The following is a 25,582-nucleotide window of genomic DNA, read 5'->3' on the forward strand; positions in this document are numbered from 1 at the left end:
GGCATAATGATGCATCAGAAGGTGTCCAATTGGGAATCCAATAATCTTGCCATGGATTAATGGAAGAACCATCAGTCAATTAGTTGTATATCTTTCCATCCATGGACATTCCTTCCTTAGACGATAGATTAGGATGACAGCCTTGTAAAGATTAGATCGTTAGCTGCATTTTTTGTATTTAATCTCTTACTTTCTCAATAGACCAAGCTACTGCAAATTGCAGTCATACACGTTTAATATGGTATCAGTTTAGGAGTTTTTCTTGGGATTTCGGTCATGCCTAACGATCCCCCTGCAATTGATTCTTCCAGCAATCCGCCTCTGGTGGTTTCTTCACCTTATTATCTTCATCCATCAGCTCAACCAGGTGCCGCTCTTATCACTCCTACGCTTAATGGTGACAATTACCCCACATGGCATCGTTCTATGTTGATGGCTCTTGAGGCCAAAAATAAAATTGTTTTTGTTAATGGCACCCTCACCAAGCCTACATCAACATCCCCTAATTTACCATACTGGATCAGATGCAATAGCATGCTTCAGTCATGGTTGGTTCACTCAACTATTCCATCAATCTCCCCCAGTCTTCTTTGGATTGAAACTGCTCGTGATATATGGCTGGACCTCCATGATCGTTTCTCACAGCACAATGCACCTCACATTTTTGAAATCCGAAGGGCCATCTCCACCCACGTTCAAGGAATAGACTCTCTTTCAGCCTATTATAACACACTGAACGGTTATCATGATGAACTATCTTTCCTATCGCACCTTGCCGTCATGTACATGTTGTGCTGTGGAAACCTTTGCTGAACTCTTCACGGATGACCATCTCATGGACTTTCTTCAAGGCCTCAATGAGTCCTATGTTGCAGTGCAAAGTCAAATATTACTTATGGACCCACTCCCATCGGTTTCCAAGGCTTATTCTTTATTATTGCAGGAGGAAAGGCAATGCTCTTTGCACATATCTCAGACTCCGACCCTCAATCAGGCAGCCATGTGTAGATACCTAAGTTTGTCTTTCCCCCCGGAGGTTTTTCATAACGATGCTGAGTACCCTACAAGGCCTAGAATCGGTGTGTCTGTGGATGTACCGTCGGTGTGCGCTGCCTAGATCCATCTATCGATTTTCCATTCCCCTTGTCAAAGCCCAATTTAGAGCCACCAAGCCCTCCAAGAACCCCCGAAAAGGCTAGCCCTGACCCAGACCCCTTGGAACCAGTCTGGCCCAGCCCAAACCATGCCTGTCGACACTGGAACCCAGATCGACACTCAAAGGCCCCGAGTCAACACTAAACCCACCTTCCATCAACATTGAGCCATGTCCTTTCACTGTTAGACAAAACATCTCTACTTTCTATCCTACTTAAACATTCAGACAATGAAATTCAACAGCCAAACACCAACCCTCAATGTCGAGTCCTGTTCATCGACTCAGTCTATGTCAATCCCACCTCATTTCGATGGCTTCCTTAGGCCCCCAAGAAACCTTCCCTAAGGCAATAAAACACATGCCACCCATCCATTGGCCCTTACCTTGACTTTACATCCACTTTCGATGCAAAGACCCCCTATATGGATGATTCGGATCAACCCAGCTATACCTACACAAATTTGGGACTGCACACACCCCTCTACATTTATAAATACACCCCCTCTCATATTAAGGAGGATTACATGAACCTTACACGCACCTTCTATGAGCTTTGCCTAGTCCCCAATTTAGAGACAGTGCTCCCTTACACCTATACTTAATAGACATTCAAGAGCTTTGAAGCCTATCACTAACATACCACTCCCTTCACCTCTTGAGGACTACAATCCTACTTGAGACTTCAAGATCAAGGCTTGGAGGCACCAATCTGGTAATCTCTGTTTGATAACGAAGTGTTCGCTTACAAAGAGACAAGAGAAGCCTTCCTACAAGCGGCGATACTTGCTCTACATACAAATCTTATGAGTTACGAAAGGGAAACCTCCACACCATTGGTTTCATTTAACTAGGTAAGTCCCCCTTGGCCTCTTAATTCTATTTAATACGTGTCATTTTCCGCTTAACTTCTGTCTTGCATCTCCCAAGGAAGTGTGATCCCATCTTTCAAGATGGTGATCACACCTCTTTTCTTTCTTTATCTTTATTTTTTCTTATATTGTACCTCATCTTTTAGCATGCATGCATCTTTTCACATGATCCCCATCCCTCATATTATAAGACTCCTCCATGCATTCGTTCTCACTAGTTCCTTCACATGCCATGCACGTATGTTTTTATATTTTATTTTCAATTTCTATGCTTCACCATGCACATGTATTGAGTCACCATTTTCACATACGTGTATCCAGTGTACTACCATGCTTAGCCTAGTGTCAATCATGTTTAGGTTTATTTAGGATTTGAGTCTCTCATTATTTCCTTTTTACATTCCTGTATACTAACCCTTGCCTTGCAGCCGAACCTTCGGGTATGTCATTCTTTCTCATTGTTATACTTTATTTCTTTATGATTCTCGTACTCTGCATTCTCTCCAAAAGCATGTTAAATCATTACCTATGCCTAGCAATAGAAAGACCGACAAGTTCGGACGAACTGGGGTGCCTAACACCTTCCCTGGACCGTAACTTGATCCGTACCCAGACCAACGGACCATTTGTCCCCAATGGGCATCGCATGAGAGTCATTACATTACAATTTTGGGTCCTAAACCCTCCTCTAGGTGGTGACTCGCCTACATATGTTTCACCTCTGTCTCCCATCTCTCTCTTCCCCCCAACAAGAGGGATGAGGTGGAGGACAAGTGGCGAACCCTCGCCAACGCGGCCATTGTCCTCACACCATGGCTTCATTGGCTCCTGTGCACCAATCCAATTCTTCACGCAGCAACAATTCTTCTTTTAAGCCGACATATCATTGCACTTATTGTGATAAGGCTGGACATTCCGAGTCACGTTGCTATGAAAAACATGGTTTTCTTAAGGGATGGTCAGCCCAAGGCAAAGGCAAAAATTCAAGTCAAGTTTCATCGGTCCCTACACCATCCGTTGCAGCCACCGCTCTTAGTTCTTCTCCCACTCTCAGTGCTGACTAGATTCAGCAGCTACTAGCATTAATCGCTCCTGGTAATCACCCATCGGCCAACCTTGCAGGTATATCTCATTGTCTCAATTTTTCTTCTCCCACTACTTGGATCATTGACTCTGACGCCACCGACCACATACCTTGATATATATTGTTTTCCACTCATATACACCCCAACCCACCTTTTCCACTTACATTCCACTTACATTACCCAATGGTACTCACATTGCTATTGAAATTATTGGCACCGTTCCTCTTTTTTCCACTCTCATGCTTGACAATGTCCTCTATGTGCCTTCTTTTAAATACAATCTCTTATCCATTAGTAAGCTCACTTTTACATCCCTTTGTATTGTCACATTCACATCTGATTCTTGTGTATTTCAGGACCCTCAAATAATGAAGAGTTTTGCGATGGGTAAGAGGCATGGTAGTCTCTACTTCTTGGGGTCGCCGCATCCTTACACCTTTGTTTCAAACACCACCTTTGGTTCTCATTTTGACTTATGGCACTGGCGCTTAGGCCATCCTGGTCCTAGTTTATCTTCTAAATTGCATTTTTTGGACTCTAAGATTTCAATATCAAATAAATGAACTGTACCGTATGTCCATTGGCAAAGCACATGCGTTTATCGACCCCAACGGATGCGACAACCTCCATGTTATCTCAAAGACTACCAATGTTCTCTTACTCCATCCCAAATGTCTTCATCGAATGATGGTTCAGGTACATCTGATCCCATGGCAAATTTTCTTTCTTATAATCAGTTCTCACCATCTCATCTTTCTTTTTTGACTTCTATTTCCATTGAAGTTGAGCCTACTACCTTTTCTAAGGCCATAAAATCAAAGAACTGGCGCGATGCAATGCAGGTTGAGATCGTAGCCCTCTCTACAAATAACACATGGTCTCTTATCCCATAGTCACCGGGCAAGCACCCGATTGGGTCCAAATGGGTCTACCACATCAAGCAAAAATCTGATGGAACGATTGAACGGTGTAAGGCCCGGCTTGTCGCCAAAGGGTACACTCAAATCCAAGGAATTGATTACCGCGATACATTAGCACCCATGGCCAAGCTGGTCACAGTACATGTCACTTGCTATAGCAGTGGCCCGTGGCTAGTCCTTACATCAAATGGACGTCGCCAATGCCTTCCTCCATGGTGATCTCGATGAGGAAGTTTACGTGACTCCTCCCCTCGGTTATTGGCGTAAGGGGGAGAACATGGTCTGCCAACTCCATAAATCCTTGTATGGACTCAAACAGGCATCACGACAGTGGTTTGCCAAATTTTCTCAGGCCTTACTTGACTTCGGTTTCACACATTCTCAGGCCGATCATTCGTTGTTTATTCTCCACTGTCGGAATGATTCGGTTTATGTTCTTTTATATGTGGACGACATTGTTCTCATTGGTTATAATAATTCACTTATATCCAATGTTAAGGATTTCTTGCATCAACGGTTTCACATCAAAGACCTTGGGCCATTAAAATATTTTATGGGCATAGAAGTGGCACGGTCCAACAAAGTTCTTTACTTATGTCAACGTAAGTATGTGTTGGACATTCTTGCGAATTATGGACTCATTGGTTCACGCCCTGCCGACACCTATGAGACAGAACATTCGATTCACTGGTTCGATGGGTGCTATATTGACTGATCCATCTTCTTAGAGCAATCTGGTGGGTCGTCTCATATATCTCACAGTCACTCGATCGGATATTATGCACACAGTCAATATCCTTAGCCAGTTCATGCATCAATTGCACTAGCCTCACCTTGATGTCGTTCATCGCCTTTTTACGTTTCCTCAAGGCTACTCCCGGTCAAGGTCTATTTTTTTCCTCTTATTCTACATTAGAGCCTCATGCATATTGTGATTCTGACTGGGCAAGTTGTCCCATAACACGGCGGTCCACGACTGGCTATTGCGCTCTTCTTGGTTCTAGTCCCATCTCTTGAAAAACAAAGAAGCAGCATATTGTGTCCCGTTCTTCGGCAGAGGCCGAATATCGTGCAATGGTTGTCGCCACTTGTGAACTCACATGGATGTCTTATTTAATGCGTGATATTGGGCTTCCTTTCACCAAGGCAGTGCCTCTTCATTGTGACAATCAAGCAGCCCTCCACATTGCGGCAAACCCAGTTTTTCATGAACGAACCAAACACATCGAAATTGATTGTTATATCATTCAGGAAAAACAACAGCAGGATTTTATTTGCCCCACCAATATCTCAAGTGCTCTTCAACTAGCAGACATCTTCACTAAATCTCTTGGCCGAGAGCAGTTTCAATACTTAACATCTAAGATGGGCATTCAAAATATTCACGCACCATCTTGAGGGGGAGACTTAAACGTGATAATTCACGCCAATCACTCATCCTTACGATATCCAACCACTTCCTAAATGAGTTGTAATTGATTGATTCTTCAATCAATCAATTAGTTGTATATCTTTCCATCCATGTACATTCCTTCCTTAGACAATAGATTAGGCAGACAGCCTTGTAAAGATTAGATCGTTGCATTTTGTATTTAATCTCTTACGTTCTCAATGAAAACCAAACTGCTGCCAATTGCAGTCATACACATTTAACACGTGTCATGGTGATTTTTTTTTTTAAATAATAAATTTAAGGGAAAGAGAACGCTACCTGGATGCGTGCGGTATACTGCCCCTATGCCCAGACATAAGTGCGGGTGAAATCATCGCCGCACTCTCAAGAAATTCCACCTTTCTATGAAAGCATGGTGATCATTTTTCGATCATTTTTTCTCCCTAAATTTAAACCATAGCAGAAGCCAAAAATCATAATTTTTTTTTTTTTTTTGGTAAGAAGCCAAAAATCATAATGACATCAACTAACTAGGGAGAGGTAGGAAGTAATTACCCATCATTTCCCCCAAATGTATTCATTTCTCTTTTGTTGTTGAGAAGTAGGGGTTACGAAAGAGAAATGGTTCAATACTCACATTAATTTAATTTTTTTTTTCTAAAACTACATAAAATTGGTCAATTACGTCCAACTAGAATCAAACACCTCCTTCACGGTTGGGTCTTGCTTTGATTTCCCAAATTGGTTTTTCAAACCTTACAAGAGAAGTGGTAGATAACGGTTGTATTTCCAAAACAAACACTTTGTATTTAAAGGTCACAGGTTGGACTCTCTTTACCCACAAAAAAAAAAATGTTCACCTTTAACTCTCATTTGGGCGGTTAGACAAGATTAAAGATTAAAAATTAAAAATCAAAGAAAGCATTAAATGAGAGAAATTATATTTAAAGGGTTCATAACTACCTTTTCCACATAAAATTAATTTCCCAGGATTTTCTTCCATTGTTACTTTTCGGTTACCATGGTTTTAAGAATCGATATTGGATCGATCGATTCATATCGGGATCAGTGGAGCTCAATACCGATTTGTATCGGGATTGGTGGAGATTGATATCGATTTTTAGTCGAGTTCGTCTCGGTGAATCAGTACGAACAAAGATAAAAATATAAAAAAAAATCCAATTCTTTCGAAAAAAAATAGGGATAAACCGGACTGATACAAATTGATCAAAGCAAAGACCAATATTGAAATCAATTACTAAAACATGTCTAGGAGCTTGGCCATGTGTTGGAAACGCGTGGGAGCATCATTAGGATCAACATTTCCGTATTTTATGAGGGTGGGGTGATCATTTTGCTCATTTCTGTGTCTAGGTGTAACCCACACCGTTTGGGAATTTTTTCTCAAAACAGAAAAAAAAAAATTACATAAGTAAAATTACAATTTACATGATTACCCCTTATATTTCCTTCAGTTCACACCATTTGATATGATAAGCTAGTGAGCTCAGCGGCTCGTGATGTGATCAGAGCTATTCTTGGGAATCTGGAGTCTGGATTCAGACCAGGTTTTTTCCCCTTTAAGTTATTAAAAGTCTTTCAGTCTTATCACTTATCTCATCTCACCCAAATGGAGTAAACGAAAATCCCAAAATTAAAACCGAAATAAAAGGGCGGGGAAAGAGCGAAGCTTCCTGGAAGCTCACTATGGCACTCTCAACACACCCATTTAACAACCGCTCCATCCCCCCTCTTTCCTCTCAGAAATTTCTTCTTCTTCTTCTTCTTCTTCTTCTTCTTCGTTGTGTCCCTTGCTTCTCCTTCGTTTCCGCTCTCTTCTTCTTCTTCTTCACATTCTGGCTTCCGCCATGAAATTCATCCCAAAAAGCCTCTTCCGGTCCGTGTCCAAGAAGAGCCGATCGATATCCCGGTCGGACCCTCTATCGTTCAACTCAGGCATCTCGTCTTCTTCTACTTCTTCGTCAGATTCATCCTCATCGACCCACCTCAAAGAAGGCGGTGGTGGTGGTGGTGGTGGTGGTGGTCCAGGTACACCAACTAGTGTTCTTCCTTCTCACACACAACAACATGTATCGGGAGATTGGTCCGATTTACCGGTCGATACGACCGTTGAGCTGGTTCAGTCCTTTAAGCTCGTCGACAGAGACGGTGACGGAAAGATAACAAAGCATGACCTGGAGGCGCTGCTGGTTCGGCTCGGCATGGCGCCGGAGAGCGAGGAGGAGCTGTCAATGATGTTGATGGACATCGATCGGGATGGGGATGGTTGTATTTCCTTGGAAGAGTTCGGCGCCATCAGCTCGGTTTTCGGCCCAGCTTGTGGCTCCGAGCTGCACGATGCTTTCAACTTCTTTGACGCTGACCGTGACGGAAAGATCTCGGCGGAGGAGCTGTTGAAGGGATTCCTGGCTATTGGGGACGACCGGTGCACGTTAGAGGATTGCAGGCGTATGATCGATGGTGTTGATACCAATGGAGATGGTTTTGTGTGTTTCGACGATTTCTCGCGGATGATGGAACAGCAGAGATGTTGATGATGATGATGAAGACGAGGAATCGAATCCCGTTATCGTCGAATTTCTTTTTGTTCCCCTTTTGTTTTTGTGGTGATTTGGTTGTTATGTTAATAGGTTGGGTTTGGGTGTACACAGTATAAGATCTTTTAAATGAACGATCGCAGTTGGCCGTTCGATTGGTTTCGATCCGATCGTTCAGTAGGATTTTGCCGAAAAAGGCCTGTGTATGTTCTCTACCTTCCTTCCATGACTTCCTTGCCGTATATATACATATATGAGTTATCATTTTAATTAAACAAATTATCAATGGAAGTATGGGATTCTCTCTCTCTTTCTCTCTCCAACCTAAGATTGTTTATTCTTCCATGTTCGGTGAAGGTGGACCATGGGTAGCTAGCAATCGTAAACTGTTTACCGAAATCGAATCAAACCATTTAAATCATTTATATTGTAACCGATAAATCTTTTACTAATTGGTTTGATTTTGATTTTTAAAAAGAAAATTATTTGTTAAACTAATCGTTTCGATTTTAAATTGATTAACCAGTGGCTTTGAACCGATTAAAATGGAATATAACTTGTATATTTTGTAGCTATTATACTTAGTTAACGAATTAAAAAACTGATTACTCCTAGCATTCTATATATGATTTGGAAAAAAGAACGCTGCCAGGTCGTGTTGATGACGTGTTTTTGCAACCATATACGGAATGCAAAAAGACTGTCAGCCCCCCAGTAAAACTGAAAATCCCTCTCAAACCAATGTCTTTGTTTGCATTCTTATTGGTCTTCGCACTGGTGCAAGGGTTACACGATTGATTTGCATTCTATCGCCCATATGATTTTTAGTGTTTTGTAATGGATTTACATCATGTAAATTAATTTAAGGGTTAGCATTTTCTTGCCCATATGAATTTTAGCGTTTTGTAGTGGATTTACATCATATAAATTAATTTAAGGGAAAGAGAATGCTATCTGGTTGCAGAAAAATATCACCTCAATTTGTCTGTCCGTCAATTTCCTCAATTCCCTCTAATAGAGGGAGATGGACCCCACCCCGGGCAGTGTATTTGGGCAGGGGGTAGGGTGATCATTTTCACCCCATATTAGAGGGAATTGAGGAAATTGAGGGGCAGGCAAATTGAGAGGATAAAGATCCATCTAGTCGCATACAATGCATGGATCATGTGCCCAAACATAGAACTGTTTGAAATGATCATCGTACACTTAGGTATTTCTGCCTTTCCATGAGGGCACGACAGTCATTTTACGTGGCCCTATGTCTAGGCACGGAGGCCGTGCTCAATGCGCTTCCAATTGAGTCCAAAATTACTAACGTGGATCGACAACAAAATCGAAACTAAAACCGATAAAATCATTTAATTGAAAACATTTTTAAACTATTTAACCGAAAAAATTTATTAAATGATTTGAATTTGAGAAATTGAAACTATTTATGAAATGGTGTGATTCTAATTTCTACTATGAATTGAAATCAAATCAATTAACTAAAACCGAACCGATTAACACCCCTTTGTGGGTCCTTTTCTCTCTCTCTCTCTCTCTCTCTCTCTCTCTCTCTCTCACTCTCTCACTTGGAAGTGCGCACATAGGTTGAATAAATGGTGAAAGTGTGCCCACAGTGTTTGTAATTTTCCACGAGCGTGTGGGATTAGCACGTCTGAATATTGTTTTGTTGTTTCCTTTTATTAATCATCAAAAGATAATGTTCCAGTCATTATACGCCACTATAAGCGTAATATAATATGTGTGGAATCTTGTGTTATTTTTATAATATTATGTCTTTTATTTATTTTTTTTGGTAAAGTGTCTTTTATTGTTTTAAGTAGCCTAGAGATACGAGAATGTAGAATGAGTATTAAAAAACCAGGAAAACACAGGAATGTAATACTAGAATGTTACCCAAAAAAAATGTCCAAGGAAATTTGGGCATTTTGTGGAAAAATGAGACCTTCAGTTTACTGGGTACCCTCTTTTGCTTCACATAAAATGAGTTTTCTATCTCCTATATTATTATTATTGAAAAAACACAATGTATGATTGCGTGGCTCCTACATCCAACCCCTTCTCAAATATAAAAAAAAAAAAACCCTCATTCAGATTGGTGTCCTTGCATGTGTTCTCATTGACCCTCATGTTTATACAACGATTACATGACCAAGCTTCGATCTCATGCCCTATTTTTATTTATATGAATGATCATGAATATCTTCTTTTTTTTTTGGGTAAAAAAGAAGGCTATTCATTCATGCGCGTCCAACGCCAAACAAAGGAAAATAAAATACATAAGACAGATAGAGAGCATGATAAACACAAGGTATGGATATACAGTATCCAAAACCAGGAAATTAATCCAGTCTCACATGCCACTGACTGGTTCATCCAGACTAGGGGATGGTGTACAACCACTTCCCTAGAGAAAAACTGTAGATACAGCTAAAAGTAAGCGCATGTACATATGTGCCAAAAGAGAGGGGCCCATATGTGCCGAGCAAACCAACACTAAACTGTCCATGCATGCCGATACACTGCCACAACCTACTTTTAAACAGACTTGTTGGATCGACGGGTGGAGATTCGATCGACAGCAAAAGGGCCACCAGAAACGCTATCACAACGAACTTTCGAACAGAACTGCAAGGATTTGTTGGATCGGCGAGTGGAGCTTCGTCTGGCGACAGGAAAGGTAAGGTGAAGGTTGAACAACGGTTGGAGCATCGGAGCCGACGATAATCACGGTGTAAGCCGTACCCGAAACGCCAACACCTGCGAAAATACAAACCAAGAGAAGGAAAAAACCTCTCTTATTTGGAAGCCCCTCGATACGGTGGCTAAAAACCACAACTAGCCACAGAACCGAGACTGGATAAGGTAGAATGGGGAGCTTCAGAGATGGTGAGGCAGGTTGGAAGGCGGGGCGGTGATGATCTGTGAAAGGGGGGTGGGATTGTCGTCATCGTCGTTGGCATCGCTATTGGTAGTTCCAAGGATCATGGTGGACAGAGCAGAGGAGAGAAGAAGTATTACATGCACAACGGCAGAGAAATAACACGCACAACCGGCAGAGAAGGGGTTTCGTTCAAGAAAACCAAGAGAAACCAGATGAAGCAGACTAAGCTCAGGCGCGAGAGAGATGAGGCAGCCGCTTCAGTCGCCACTAAATATTTTACCCATCTTATGCCAGTAGTACTCAATCGGCGGTGATGGGAGAGGGCAAGATGGAAGGAGAGAAAGGTTCTGAAATGTTACCTCCTTAGGGCAAACGTTGGTGACAACAAGTTGCACCCTTAAACAAGAATGTAATGGACATCATGAATATCTAAATAGGCTATACATTAAGAGAATTGCAGCAACTGAGTTAGATGTTGCTTCCCTATTTTAACTCAAAAAAATTGATCTTTCACGCACTCCCAATTGCCCTAAGTGTGTAGAGGTCACGTTCCCCTACAAAGAACTCTTTCCTTTATTTATTTGGGAGAGGGTTTCCTACAAGGGCAATATAAGAAGGAATCTGCACACATCAACCAATGGGGATTTTCATCTTCTCAAGTGTGGTGCACTAGGCAATACAGCACACTTAAGAATCCAATCGTAAAAACATGGGCAGTGGCATCTTTTTATTCTCTCAAATATTGGGTAGATAGTTGGATTCTTAAGTGTGGTGCACTGGGCAATGCACCGCACTTGAGAGGATAAATTTTCAACCAGTAGAGGGTTGGAAAATAATGTCATTTATATGAGGCTTACATGGACCCACATGGTCAAAATAAGAGAGAGGTTCCACTATTTATTATGTGAGGAGGGTATAAAGTAATTTGCACAAGGGCAATGTAGCAATCTTTTTTTTTTTCTTAAAAAAGAAAAAATATGTGATCCAATTTTTTTTCTTTTTTGATATCATGGAAATCAAGTAGACATAGTCAGGTTTTAAAAAAGTGTAGTTGGGGATGGAATGGTTTAGAGCAGATTTCGATCTGAATTGACCTGAATCGGTCCGATCCAACTAGTTCTAAATTATTTTGTGGTGAAAATAGAATCAACTCAGAAATTGAGAATCGGCCCATGAATCGGTTTGATTCAAGATGGATTACAAAGAAAAAAAAATGGATTGGTGTTAATTGATTCCAATCTGAATAATCAGATTGTTGAATCCGATTATCGATTATTAAAACCCTAGTCATAGGCCCCATATAGCAAGGGTGTCAATTGGTCTGATTTTGGGCTATCAATTTGGTTCCTTAACGATTCTGGTCCTAAGGGGTCAAGACTAGAATAGACCAATAAGCTAATTGCTTCCAAACCTGAGATCTAGGACCATTAACTAATGGGTGAGCCGGTTCTACTTCCTAAACGGTTCCAAGCAACCCAAAATAAATTAAAAAAAATTCTCTAACACATGCTACAAATATTCAATAATATCATAATAAGATACTAATTTCATTCACATGAGATATGCAATCCATTCTAATTTTTTTTTCCCCTCAAATCACAAAACTAGTCCATATTACCTCTTCTTTTGTATTCAATTAATAAGTAGGAACACCATCACCCTCATAAGTTAAGATTATTTTAAGGTATGTTCTTGTGTTAGCATTCTCAAATAGACCTTTAAATTAATAGTCAAATCTTATGTAAAATAGTATATGATACAAGTGTACCGGTGAAAATGAAAGACTAAAGGGTTTGACCTTAGCTCTAATGACCTTTAGTCTTAAGAATTATATAATATATAGGGTTATAATATGAATTTGTTCTAATTCCATCGGTTCCTAATTGATCTATCGGTTATGGAACCGTTAATTAGGAGATCCATAACTTAATTGATAGATCCGAAACCAAACCAATAACTAATGGATAGATCTAGAACCAGACCAATAAGCTATTTGGGTGAATCGATTTTGATCAAATTCCCGGTTTTAGTCCAAAATTGACACGCTTACATATAGTAAGACCTAGCATGGATCAGGAAAGACCAAGGCCTATGAAAATCATGGTGTACCTTGCGTAGGTGCCCCAGGGTGAAAGAAGAGTCGAAATCAAGACTTCTGCCTCCTGAGATGTGAGATGTGGTTCCTTACCCACAGAGTTACTTTCAGATTTGGGGGCAACAACCATGGACTTTTCCACCCTCGGCAAGGGGGCATCGTGAAGGTCGATTCTTTGATTTAGACTCAATCTAGAATATTCCTTCTAGTACTGTTTGGATGATCGATTATGACTTATGAACCTAAACAACAAAAAGCATCAAATTATGGATATTCATCAAAACTTAGCCGGGCAAAAGGCCTAAACAGTAACCGGGTCAACCAATTTGAATTCAAATGTGGACCCCATGTCGTCCACCAAATAACCAAACCTGGAAAAAATCAGACCAGGTTTAATTATTTTTGGGTAAAAAGAATGTTGCCTGGTCCCTTGTAACCTGCACTCAGAAAGTCCCCTAGAAATGACTGCCCTACCCCTTACAAAATGAAAAACTCCGTCTGTCGATCATGGTTTGAGGTATCGATATCGTATCGCTCGTATCGAACGATACATATCCATTTTACAAGCGAGTGATCCCGATATTGTATCGATGACAAAGTACAGACAAGGGGTAAAACAATAAAAAATTCTATATTTTTATAAGGAATTCAGGGACAGATTTGTTTGATATGGTTGATCCATGCCTATCGCATTGGTATTGTATCGGTTTTGTAGGTGACTGATACTTGATCCAATATTGTGCACTAAAACCATGTGCAAACCATGTTGTTAATGTCTTGTGCATCCTCTCATTGGCCCTTGCATTGGTGCAGGAGCCACGTGACCAGACAACATTCTTCTTCCCTTTATCAAGTGGCATACTGGAGTGCACCTCATAGATAAAAATAAAAAATGGTATCACACATGAGAGGGTAACGAGGTCATTTCATAAATCACACACCAATCCTAAAAGGTTAATCGACTTTTAGGACCGTGGAATGACGGATATACACAACACACCAATTGGCAATATTCTTATTCCCTTTATCAAATGGCATAGAGGAGTGGACCTCATAGATAAAAAATGGTATCACACATGAGAGGGCAACAAGGTCATTTCATATAAAGAGAAGAGAGTTGGGCCGGTTAGAGAACCGTTTCCCATTTTATTATGAACACCTAGAATTGAGCTATAGGTTAGCAGCTAGAGGGATCACATGCAGTGATAATGTTTCATAATCTTGTTTCAATTAAATTAATCACAAAAGCTATAGAATGAGTTGGGGTTGGTTGAGAGCCTTAAAAGAAATCAAGAAAATGGAGGGTTTGGACTTTAGAGTGGAGTGTGGACTGTGAAGCTGAGAGGTGTTGTTTGGTGGCATGCACGATCCACCCTACATGTGTGCAACAATCTAACTACACACGTTCTTGTTTGGACTTTGGTGAGAATACTTTTAACCAGAGCATTTGTAACTGGAAAGGGGACCTCACACTATCCAACCACACACTCTCTCCTACTTTCTATGGAGAGAGTAAAGACTGGGTGGGGGGGGGGGGGATTGACGTTTATTCCAAGGTCTTCTGTTGCTGCTGCGTATAGAGAGAGTTGGAGACTATGGAGTTGTGGAATTTCTACTCAGCGCGCAGCAGATGAGCTGTGATCCGTTTTCTTCCACTCCCTTAACTTTCTTTGAAACTTTCTTTGGAGCTTCCTTAATTCAGTGTTTAATATGGAAGGCTAGACTTTTTAGTGGCCGTGACAGGGACACCTTTAGTTTCGTGTGGCCTTTACTCTGTCCTTTGAGAAAGGTCTCTCTCTCTCTCTGTCGTTTCTACGGATCTTCACATGTGGTTTCTTCTTGGCATTGATCACCATTATTGAATGAACCCGGGCAGACGGGCAGCATCAGAAAGGCTACCTGGTTCCTGGGTCCTGGGTCCTGGGTCCTGGGTCCTGGGCCTTGGGCCTGGCTGTAAAGTGTAAAGGACTGCCATTATGCCATGGCTGTGGAAACATATCAAACTGATCCGGACTTCGGACACTTTTAATGGTACGATATGATTTGACCCGCAATGGTAATCGGTGGGCACATAGTTGGAAAACCAGGTTTATTGACTAGTTTCGTGGCTTTCATCCATAGTTTGAGGTATCGGATACAACGATATAATACCGATACCAATACTTATACTTGGTTGATACCATATTGGTGAAACGTTATGGACAAGTGGCAAACTAGTAAAAAAACTTGTCCAATACAAACCCCAAGGGGTCAGCTCAGTTGGCAAAAGGCAAAAGACCAACTCCTCAAATAAGAGATCATGAGTTCAAACCACCTTCATCCCCTATCCCCCTCCCCCCTATTAAAACTCTCCAATTCCAAAAAAAAACTTGTCTATTACGATTAAGTCGGGCCAATAACATATCAGTTTTGAAGGTGACCGATACCCAATCCAATACCATGCACTAAAACCATAGTCTTATCTTTTAGAAAACTTGGTGACTCAGCCCAATCAAATCTAGTCAAGGAAAGTCATGTTTTTTTTTTTTTTTTTTTTAAATACAATAAATATGTATAAATTAGTTAAAAATAAAAAATATATAGGAAAAATATGAAATCATCAGGAAGATACAGAAAAAATATCAATTAATTTGTTGTTCTTCATTGAAAAATTTAATAAAAATTTTTTGAAGCTTCTTTTGTATATATTACAAATTCATTGTTCCTCAAGTTTTTTTTGTTTATAAGTGTATAGTGATGCATCAATGGGAACACTAGAATGAAATTCTCCTCCCCTCCCCCCCCCCCCCTCTCTCTCTCTCTCTCTCACCCCAAAAAAGGGGTGAGATTCATTCATGAGGATCAATGTGATTGATTAAATAGACATTTGTAGACCATTTAGTTTAGGGATAATTTGATAATCAAATGTAAAGACTCATGATTGTTAGCCATCGACAAGTTGTAGAGGGACTTAGGGTTTCATTTATCCTCAACCAACTATCAAATATGAATATTAGACTTGTCGAATTTGTTGTGACTCAGATGAAAAGACCGAGTCTCATTTGACTAAGTTGTGATTGACTCTTGTCATTCATTATCTCGGCCCAATCTACATGGCTCTTGACCAAATTTTCAAAATATTTGACACAATTTGGACAATTGGCCAATCAACCCAAATTTCCACCTATGTGACATTGGAAAATAACAATGTCTTTGAGCATTATTTTCTATATAATTGGAATTAGACCCCATAAATCACCCGATTTTACTCGGAATCAATCGATTCACATCTTCATTCTATCTTACGCTGGTGTTTCCTTGTTCTCCATCTCTTTACTTCTCATGAAATGTCATCTTTGCCCCCCCCCTTATTTGGAGAGGAGAGAGATAGAGCTAGGGGGCACTAGCATAGGCCACACTCCTAGACAGAAAACCCTACCCTATAAAAATAATAGAAAATAAATGAAACATACCTTTTTATAGTTAAATATTCAAATTTAATAATTAAAAAACTTCAAAATTCATTGAAGAATAAATCTTCTTCTTCTTCTTGATTCAATTTTTTATAGGGTTCATGTTCTCTGTGCCCCAACGTAGACTGCCCCTAGACACATGGATCTACCACTCAGAGGGCAGGATAGTCATTACAATCACTCCCATGTGTTGGGCGTAGCATGCGCCCCGGCACAAAAAACATTCTCCGTTTTTTATAAGTTCCAGTCGATTCTAACAGATTCCGAAACCATATCTTCGTACACATTGGTAAAATTAGAAGAGCAATGCTAGGGGACCCCAATGCACTTGCATTATTATATCCCCTATTTTACCTACATTTCCCAAAGGGGAATGATACAGCAGTCATTGAGCGATGTCAGTTAGGCTTACTTTTATTTAATTATAAAAGACTATATATAATCCTTGACTTCATGAAAATATAAAAATAAATTTGAAAATTACAAGATCCCCAATCCCCACATCCTCACTGACATTTTTTATTTGTTAAAAAAGATTAAAAGATTCCTTACATATGATCGAACATATCCTTTATTTAATTCAAAAACCGCGGTCAAAGGATTCCCCCTTCGCCGTGATTTAAGAAAAACTCGGTCCAAAAATAAAAAAATGGAAACCACATAAGAATATGAGAATTGAGAACATCTCAAGTGAGGGTTGGAACATTGTACCAAGACAGTTCAATGCTCCAAGGACAAGTGGACAACTAGAGTATGACTCATCTCTATCTATATAGTTATGGGAGCCACGCACCCTCATTCCTAATGTCAAACAACTCAAACCTATCTGCCCAATAAGCATCTAGGCAGCATTATAATCTGCCCTTCTCACATATTGCATGAGTCTTGTTTTTCTTATTTTAGAATCAATAAAAGTAAAGCAATTGGGGGAAGGTTGGACACACCGCAAGAGTCCATAGAATGTACGGGTGTCAATGGGCCAGGCTTGGCCTTAACCCTAGTCCAACCCTAGGAGCTTTAACCTAAACCCAAGTCCAGCCCGACCCTGGTAGGGCATAGTATATTCTCAACCCAACCGATCCTGACAGGATTTTCCCAAGTCTGGCCCGACCTTGATTGGCTTTGATGGTCCATTAAATAGTGAAATTAACAAAGCCTATCATGGCATACCAACCCACTGGATATATATTAATGTATATCGAAACCCACTTGACGAAGCCCTAGGCCCTCAACCCATTTTTTGATGTTTTATATAATATATTAATATATCGGTTGACTTTGACCAAAAAAATTTATAAGGTTGGTTGGCCTTGCCAGGGCCGAGGCCTCAACCCAGGCTCGGCCTTGCTAAGGCCTAGCAATTGTGAAACCCAACTTGAACCTTACTTATCCCCAAGTCCAACCAACCTTATCCTGGCTCAGGACGGATTAAGGCCGGATCAGAATGACCGGGTTTATTTGACACTCTTAAATTTAGTACACCCTCTAGAAAGGTGGAAAGGACCGGGAAAGCATTGGGTTACTCATAAGGATGTGTCATCCTCATATTAAACTGAGAAACCCATTGGTTTACTCATAAGAAATTGTCAACCAATTTCATTTTCCATTACATATACGATCTAATATTATAGTACCTAACACCACCCCCTGGAAAGATTAAAAAAAAAATAGAGGGATCGTTACGAATTGTTATCTTTTTTTGTTACAGTACGGTGCTGTAACGTATTATGCGGCGTTGCAGAGACCATGTGGCATAGCAGACCCCATATGGTATACATGACCTTTGCAACCACCGCATGATGCGATACATCACCGTGCTGTAACAAGGGAGGATAAAAATTGGATCGTTACCATGTCATAGTACTTCACCATTACCACTGCTGGGAGTATGATGAGACGTAGAACTGTGGAAGATGACATATAACCCATTATAATCAATGTTGGATTAAAGAGGTGCGGTGCAGGTTTGATGTCGAGGAAAGAAAATGATTGCTTTAAATGCTTTCCCCACTCAATATCTCTATTGGACGAAATGTCCCACTTTCTTGTCTTGCAATTCTCCCTTCCGGAAAGAACAAAGTCATGATGGTTATCTCTCATCTCAATTGGCTCAAAAGCTAGCCAAAGTTTTTACCAAAAAAAAAAAAAGCTAGCCAAAGTGATTTTCCTACCTACAATACCATACCACTACTATTAAATATAAGAAAATAAAAGTCCATCTCTCACCTTTCGGAATTACTTTATTATTTTCTATATCTTACTTTTAATATATGGGATCCTATATTCCTATATGAATGATATCTTTTTAAAGACACCTATTATGGTGTGGACAGATTCCATATTAATTATACTAACAACATGGGGAACCCTCTCCTCCTTGCATTTTAATTGTATGGACTGTTTCATTAGGTATAAATTAAAGGTGATGGTTCCTTAAAGATGCTAGTGTGGGGAGAAATTCACAAGCCATAATAATAGTTGTCTTGAAAATGGTATCATCCATACGAGATCTGTAGACATCTTGTTATTTCGTTACCTCATAACATGCTAGGTGATGATGATTAAGGTGTTCTAAAAATGTTGTGGGAGTCATTATATATAGTTCTGAAAGTCCTCGTGCACCCAACAAATGTTCCAAATCCGTAGGATTAAAAATGAAGAAAAATAAGTTTTTAATAATTATTATAGGTGAGCCCTTGCCCAAACCCAAAAACTAGGTCTGGCCTTGGTTCAAGGTCATTCTTGAATTAGGCCTAACATTGGTTCAAGATTATTCTTGAACAAAGCCTAAACCCCTATGGTCAGCCTAAATCAGCCAAGTTCACTCGCTTTGGGCCGTCATGTAATGAGAATCCATTGGTGTCGTTGATTGGTTGGTTGTGTTGCGCCAAAAAATTATCCGGTGGTTCTTTCGAGTGCCGTAACCTGCAAAAGGACCTGGGTGACAAAGGAGAACCGGTGTGGTTCAGGCCTAGGATTCTCCGATGCCTAAGTTAGATCTCTCTGAGCAAACAGATGAATGATAGAATTCAAGATGGGTTGATGGGGTAGAGTACCTTCTCATTTATAGTAGAGTGTGGCGGTGTGGAGAGTCCCAGTTGATGACAAGTAACCCTCGTAGTAGATAGAGTTCTTAGGTACTAGGATTCTTCTCTTGGTTGGTTGTTCCCCTATGGGAGATAGAGTCCCGGTAGGGTAGATGTTCCTGGTGGATAGACATTTAAACGTCTTAGTGTGTTGGATAAGATCTTTGGTGCTTGAGTCCATCTGGGACTATGTTGCTGGTAGGCGGTGCCCTGTACCCATGAGATGATGTATATCTTGTTGTTGGCGGTAGTAGCCCGTAGTACCTGGACTTCCTTGTTGATGGTAGTAGCCAGTAGTACCTGGACTTAGTCCTTGATGGTAGTAGCCCGTACAGGCCAATCGAGTGAAATGTAAGGTAGCCGGCTTTGGGATGGTCTTCCTACTTGGGTCGGGACACATGGCAGCCTCTGATTGGTTGGTGTGATTTTAGATTTATCATTTGCCCCCCACTCTCTTGGATCAAAATGTCTAAGAGAGTAGACTTTGCATTTTTTCTTTGAAGCTTTGTCTCCCTTGCTCTCCTCTAGTCTCTTCCTTTATTGGCTATTGGCCCTTGGCCTTCCTAATGGCTTGCCTAGCCTTGGCCTACTTAGTGTCGCTTCCTACTTTTGATGTTTACAGTTGAATTCTTGCTTCCCTTCTGAGTGTTGTTGTTCCTCGTCCTTCGTATGTGGCAGATAGGCCTTGGTAGTCGTTCAACCTTAGTGGCCTTGAGCCTTGGTGGTCTACGGACCTTGGTGGCATTGTGCCTTGGTGGTCTACGGACCTTGGTGGCATTGCGCCTTGGTGGTCTACGGACCTTGGTGGCATTGTGCCTTGGGGGTCTGTGGACCTTGGTGGCCTTACGCCTCGGTGGTCCGTGGACCTTGGAGGCCTTATGCCTTTATGGTTCCTGGACCTTGGTGGTCTGCGGACCTTGGTGGCATTGCGCCTTGGTGGTCAACGGACCTTTGTGGCATTGAGCCTTGGTGGTCTATGGACCTTAGTGGCATTGAGCCTTGGTGGTCTACGGACCTTGGTGGCATTGAGCTTTGGTGGTCTACGGACCTTGGTGACATTGCGCCTTGGTGGTCTACGGACCTTGGTGACATTGTGCCTTGGTGGTCTACGGACCTTGGTGGCATTGTGCCTTGGTGGTCTACGGACCTTGGTGGCATTGCGCCTTGGTTTTCTACGGACCTTGGTGGCATTGCGCCTTGTTGGTCTACGGACCTTGATGGCATTGTGCCTTGGTGGTCTACGGACCTTGGTGCTTGAAAGTGCTAAAGTAGACGGCAAAAGTAGACGGATGTAGCCCCGAATAAACTATTTACTTCAAACTCCCAAAAAATTTCAAATCATTCTAGAAAATAGAATGTGATACTAGCTGAAAGTCGACTACTGCTACTCTACTGGTAGTATTTCTTCAGATGCTCTGAGTTCCAGGCACGGTCTACCTTCTTGCCCCCCGTAGTTTTCAAGCAGTAAGTCCCTGGACATATTTGCTTGAAAATTATGTAGGGTCCTTCCTAGTTGGTCGTCAGCTTGCCCTCCTTACTTGGTTGTGATGCTCTAGCCCTCCTTAACTCTTTCTAGCAGTGTTCTATTTATCACCTCCACCTGACCATTGGCCTGTGGGTAGGCAACTGATGTAGGCCGATTGCCAATGTTATAGAGTTGGCAAAAAGCCTTGAACTTTGGATGTCAATTTGGTGGTCGGTAGATGGGATACTAGGGCGAACAATTGACATTGCTCTCAAGTCTTGGCATACTCTATGGCTTCTTCTTGCATCCGTGGCCAGTAGAACCCCTGGCGGAGGACTTTGTAGGCTAGTGCTCGCCCTCCCATGTGGCTTCCACATATCCCCTCATGGACCTCTGCCAGGGCGTACTTGGCTCCCTTGGGTCCTAGGCACCTAAGTAGTGGTGCAGTGACCCCCCTCTTGTATAGTACCCCGTCCATGATCGTGTACCTTGCAGCTCTCATCCTTATCTTCCTTGCCTCGACCTTGTCCCCTTGTGGGACGTCAATCTGTAGATAGTTGATTATAGGATCCATCCAGCTTGGCCCTTCCTCAATCTCGACCCTTGGTATTTGAACTATCTCGAACTCCATGAACTTCTCAGACTCTGCCTCTAAACCTCAAACTCGCGTCAAATATGACGTCACGTACTTCCCCCTTTTTTTTTTTTTTTTGATATTGACTCGAATTGGTCTTTGGCCACAGACACATCTTTGCTCGAACCTCGGACCTTGGCCTTGAACCTCGAACCTCGTCCATGCCCATGGCCTGTCGCCTACGGCACTTAGCCATGGCCCTTTTTTTCTTTTTTCCTTTTTTTTTTTGTTTGTGACTCTATTTAATCTTTGGCCACAGACACATCTTTGCTCGAACCTTAACCTCAAACCCTTGCGAACTTCAACCTCAGACCTCAGACCTCGAACCTCGAACCTCGTCCCTACCCATGGCCTGTCGCCTATGGGCCTTAGCCATGGCCCCTTTTTTTTTGTGACTCGATTTGATCTTTGGCCACGGACACATCTTTGCTCAAACCTTGACCGCGAACTCTCGTGAACTCCGACCTCGGACCTCGAACCTCGAACCTCATCCATACCCATGGCCTGTCGCCTCGGCCCTTAGCCTCGTCCATGCCCATGGCTTGTTTCCTGTCGAGTGAAATGTAAGGTAGCCGGCTTTGGGATGGTCTTCCTACTTAGGCCGGGACACGTGGTGGCCTCTGATTGGTTGGTGTGATTTTGGTTTTATCATTTGCCCCCCACTCTCTTGGATCAGAATATCCAAGAGAGTAGACATTGCAGTTTTTACTTTGAAGCTTTGTCTCCCTTGCTCTCCTCTAGTCTCTTCCTTTCTTGGCTCTTGGCCCTTGGACTTCCCGATGGCTTGCCTAGCCTTGGCCTACTTAGTGTCATTTTCTACTTTTGATGTTTACGGTTGAATTCTTGCTTCCCTTCTAGGTGTTATGTGGCAAATAGACCTTGGTAGTCATTCAACCTTAGTGGCCTTGAGCCTTGATGGTCATCGAACCTTGGTGGCCTTGAGTCTTGGGGGTCTGTGTACCTTGGTTGCCTTACGCCTCGGTGGTCCGTGGACCTTGGGGGTTTTGTACCTTGATGGTTCCTAGACCTTGGTGGTCTGTGGACCTTGGTGGCTTTGTACCTTGGTGATCTACGGACCTTGGTGTCATTGCACCTTGGTGGTCTATGGACCTTGGTGGCATTGTGCCTTAGTGGTCTATGGACCTTGGTGGTCTACGGATAGTGGTGGCATTGAGCCTTGGTGGTCTACGAACCTTGGTGGCATTGAGCCTTGGTGGTCTACGGACCTTGGTGGCATTGCACCTTGGTGGTCTATGAACCTTAATGGCATAGAGCCTTGGTGGTCTACAGACCTTGGTGGCATTGCGCCTTGGTGGTCAACGGACCTTGATGGCATTGAACCTTGGTGGTCTACGGACCTTGGTGGCATTGAGCCTTGGTGGTCTACGGACCTTGGTGGCATTGCGCCTTGGTGGTCTACGGACCTTGGTGGCATTGTGCCTTGGTGGTCTACGGACCTTGGTGGCATTGCGCCTTGGTGGTCTACGGACCTTGGTGGCATTGTGCCTTGGTGGTCTACGGACCTTGGTGGCATTGTGCCTTGGTGGTCTACGGACCTTGATGGCATTGTGCCTTGGTGGTCTACAGACCTTGGTGCTTGAAAGTGCTGAAGTAGACAACAAAAGTAGACGGATGTAGCCCCGAACAAACTATTTACTTCAAACTCCCAAAAAAAAGTCGACTACTACTACTCTACTGGTAGTATTTCTTCAGATGCTCTGAGTTCCAGGCACGGCCTACCTTCTTACCCCCCAAAGTTTTCAAGCGGTAAGTCCCTGGACATATTTGCTTAAAAATTATGTAGGGTCCTTCCTAGTTGGTCATCAGCTTGCCCTCCTTCCTTGGCTGTGATGCTCTAGCCCTCCTTAACTCTTTCTAGCAGTGTTCTGTTTGTCACCTCCACCTGACCATTGGCCTGTGGGCAGACTACTGATACATGCCGATAGTTAATGTTGTAGAGTTGGCAAAAAGCCTTGAACTTTGGATGTCAATTTGGTGGTCGGTAGATGGGATACTGGGGCGAGCAATTGACATTGTTTGTAACTCTTGGCATACTGTATGGCTTCTTCTTGCATCCGTGTCCAGTAGAACCCCTGGTGGAGGATTTTGTAGGGTAGCGCTCGCCCTCCCATGTGGCTTTCGCATATCCCCTCATGGACCTCTGCCAGGGCGTATTTGGCTCCCTTGGGTCCTAGGCACCTGAGTAGTGGTGCAGTGATCCCTCTCTTGTATAGTACCCAGTCCATGATCGTGTACCTTGTAGCTCTCATCCTTATCTTCCTTGCCTCGACCTTGTCCCCTTGTGGGACGTCGTTCCATAGGTAGTTGAGTATAGGGTCCATCCAGCTTGGCCCTTCCTCAATCTCGACCCTTGGTATTCGAACCTTGGTATTCGAACTATCTCGAACTCCATGAACTTCTCAGACTCTGCCTCTAAACCTCGAACTCGCATTAAATATGACGTCTTGTAGTTCCCCTTTTTTGTTTTTTGTGACTCGATTTGATCTTTGGCCATGGACACATCTTTGCTTGAACTTTGACCTCGAACCCTCGTGAACTTTGGCCTTGGACCTCGGACCTCGACCTCGAACCTCGTCCATGCCCATGGCCTGTCGCCTACGGCCCTTAGCCATGGCCCTTTTTTTCTCGGTTGGCCACCTTACTTCGCGTCAAACCCGGCTACCTTACATTTCACTCGATTGGCCCATATGGGCTACTACCATCAAGGACCAAGTCCAGGTACTATGGGCTACTACCATCAACAAGGAAGTCTAGGTATTACGGGCTACTACCGCCAACAACAAGATATACATCATCTCATGGGTACAGAGCACCTCCTACCAGCAACATAGTCCCAAATGGACTTAAGCACCAAGGATCTTATCCAACACACTAAGATGTTTAAATGTCTGTCCACCAGGAACATCTACCCTACCGGAACTCTCTCTCCCGTAGGGGAACAACCAACCAAGAGAAGAATCCTAGTACCTAGGAACTCTATCTACTATGAGGGTTACTCATCATCAACTGGGACTCTCCACACCGCCACACTCTACTATAAATGAGAAGGTACTCTACCCCGTCAACCCATCTTGAATTCTATCATTCATCTGTTTGCTCAGAGAGATCTAACTTAGGCATCGGAGAGTCCTAGGCCGGAACCACACCGGTTCTCCTTTGTCACCTAGGTCCTTTGGCAGGTTATGGCCCATAGACGGCACCAATCTGTTGCATCAGGAAATCGTACAGGGGTCCCTCGCATGCCATAACTTGCAAAAGGACCAGAGTGACAAAGGAGAACCGGTGTGGTTCCGGCCTAGGACTCTCCGATGCCTAAGTTAGATCTCTCTGAGCAAACAGATGAATGATAGAATTCAAGATGGGTTGATGGGGTAGAGTACCTTCTCATTTATAGTAGAGTGTGGTGGTGTGGAGAGTCCCAGTTGATGACGAGTAACCCTCATAGTAGATAGAGTTCCTAGGTACTAGGATTCTTCTCTTGGTTGGTTGTTCCCCTACAGGAGATAGAGTCCCGTTAGGGTAGATGTTCCTGGTGGATAGACATTTAAACGTCTTAGTGTGTTGGAATAGATCCTTGGTGCTTAAGTCCATCTGGGACTATGTTGCTGGTAGGCGGTGTCTTGTACCCATGAGATGATGTATATCTTGTTGTTGGCGGTAGTAGCCCGTAGTACCTGGACTTGGTCCTTGATGGTAGTAGCCCGTACAGGCCAATCGAGTGAAATGTAAGGTAGCCGGTTTTGGGATGGTCTTCCTACTTGGGCCGGGACACATGGCTTGGTACTAGGATTCTTCTCTTGGTTGGTTGCCCCTATGGGAGATAGAGTCCTAGTAGGGTAGATGTTCCTGGTGGACAAACATTTAAACGTCTTAGTGTGTTGGATAAGATCCTTGGTGCTTGAGTCCATCTAGGACTATGTTGCTGGTAGGCGGTGCCCTGTACCCATGAGATGATGTA

The 25,582-nt window shown here is 42.5% G+C and overlaps 2 protein-coding genes across 2 annotated transcripts; both read left to right on the plus strand.

Annotated features, from left to right (window-relative positions):
- The first annotated feature begins 276 nt into the window (after window positions 1-276).
- LOC122643423 lies at window positions 277-813 on the plus strand. Its single transcript, XM_043837045.1, has one exon. It carries the CDS (start codon window positions 277-279, stop codon window positions 811-813), a length of 537 nt encoding a protein of 178 aa, XP_043692980.1.
- Window positions 814-7,109: 6,296 nt separating this feature from the next.
- On the plus strand, window positions 7,110-8,268 carry LOC122641439 (probable calcium-binding protein CML36). Its single transcript, XM_043834674.1, has 2 exons — window positions 7,110-7,225; window positions 7,262-8,268. The coding sequence occupies exon 2, from the start codon at window positions 7,292-7,294 to the stop codon at window positions 7,976-7,978; it is 687 nt and encodes a 228-aa protein (XP_043690609.1). The 5' UTR covers window positions 7,110-7,225; window positions 7,262-7,291; the 3' UTR covers window positions 7,979-8,268.
- Window positions 8,269-25,582: the final 17,314 nt, after the last annotated feature.

The sequence above is a fragment of the Telopea speciosissima genome, chromosome 10 (genome assembly GCF_018873765.1).
Source record: "Telopea speciosissima isolate NSW1024214 ecotype Mountain lineage chromosome 10, Tspe_v1, whole genome shotgun sequence".
Lineage (NCBI taxonomy): Eukaryota > Viridiplantae > Streptophyta > Magnoliopsida > Proteales > Proteaceae > Telopea > Telopea speciosissima.

Bases quoted from the DNA above. Each gene is read 5' to 3' on its own strand.
- LOC122641439 (XM_043834674.1), top strand. From the start codon at position 7,292: ATGAAATTCATCCCAAAAAGCCTCTTCCGGTCCGTGTCCAAGAAGAGC.
- LOC122643423 (XM_043837045.1), top strand. From the start codon at position 277: ATGCCTAACGATCCCCCTGCAATTGATTCTTCCAGCAATCCGCCTCTG.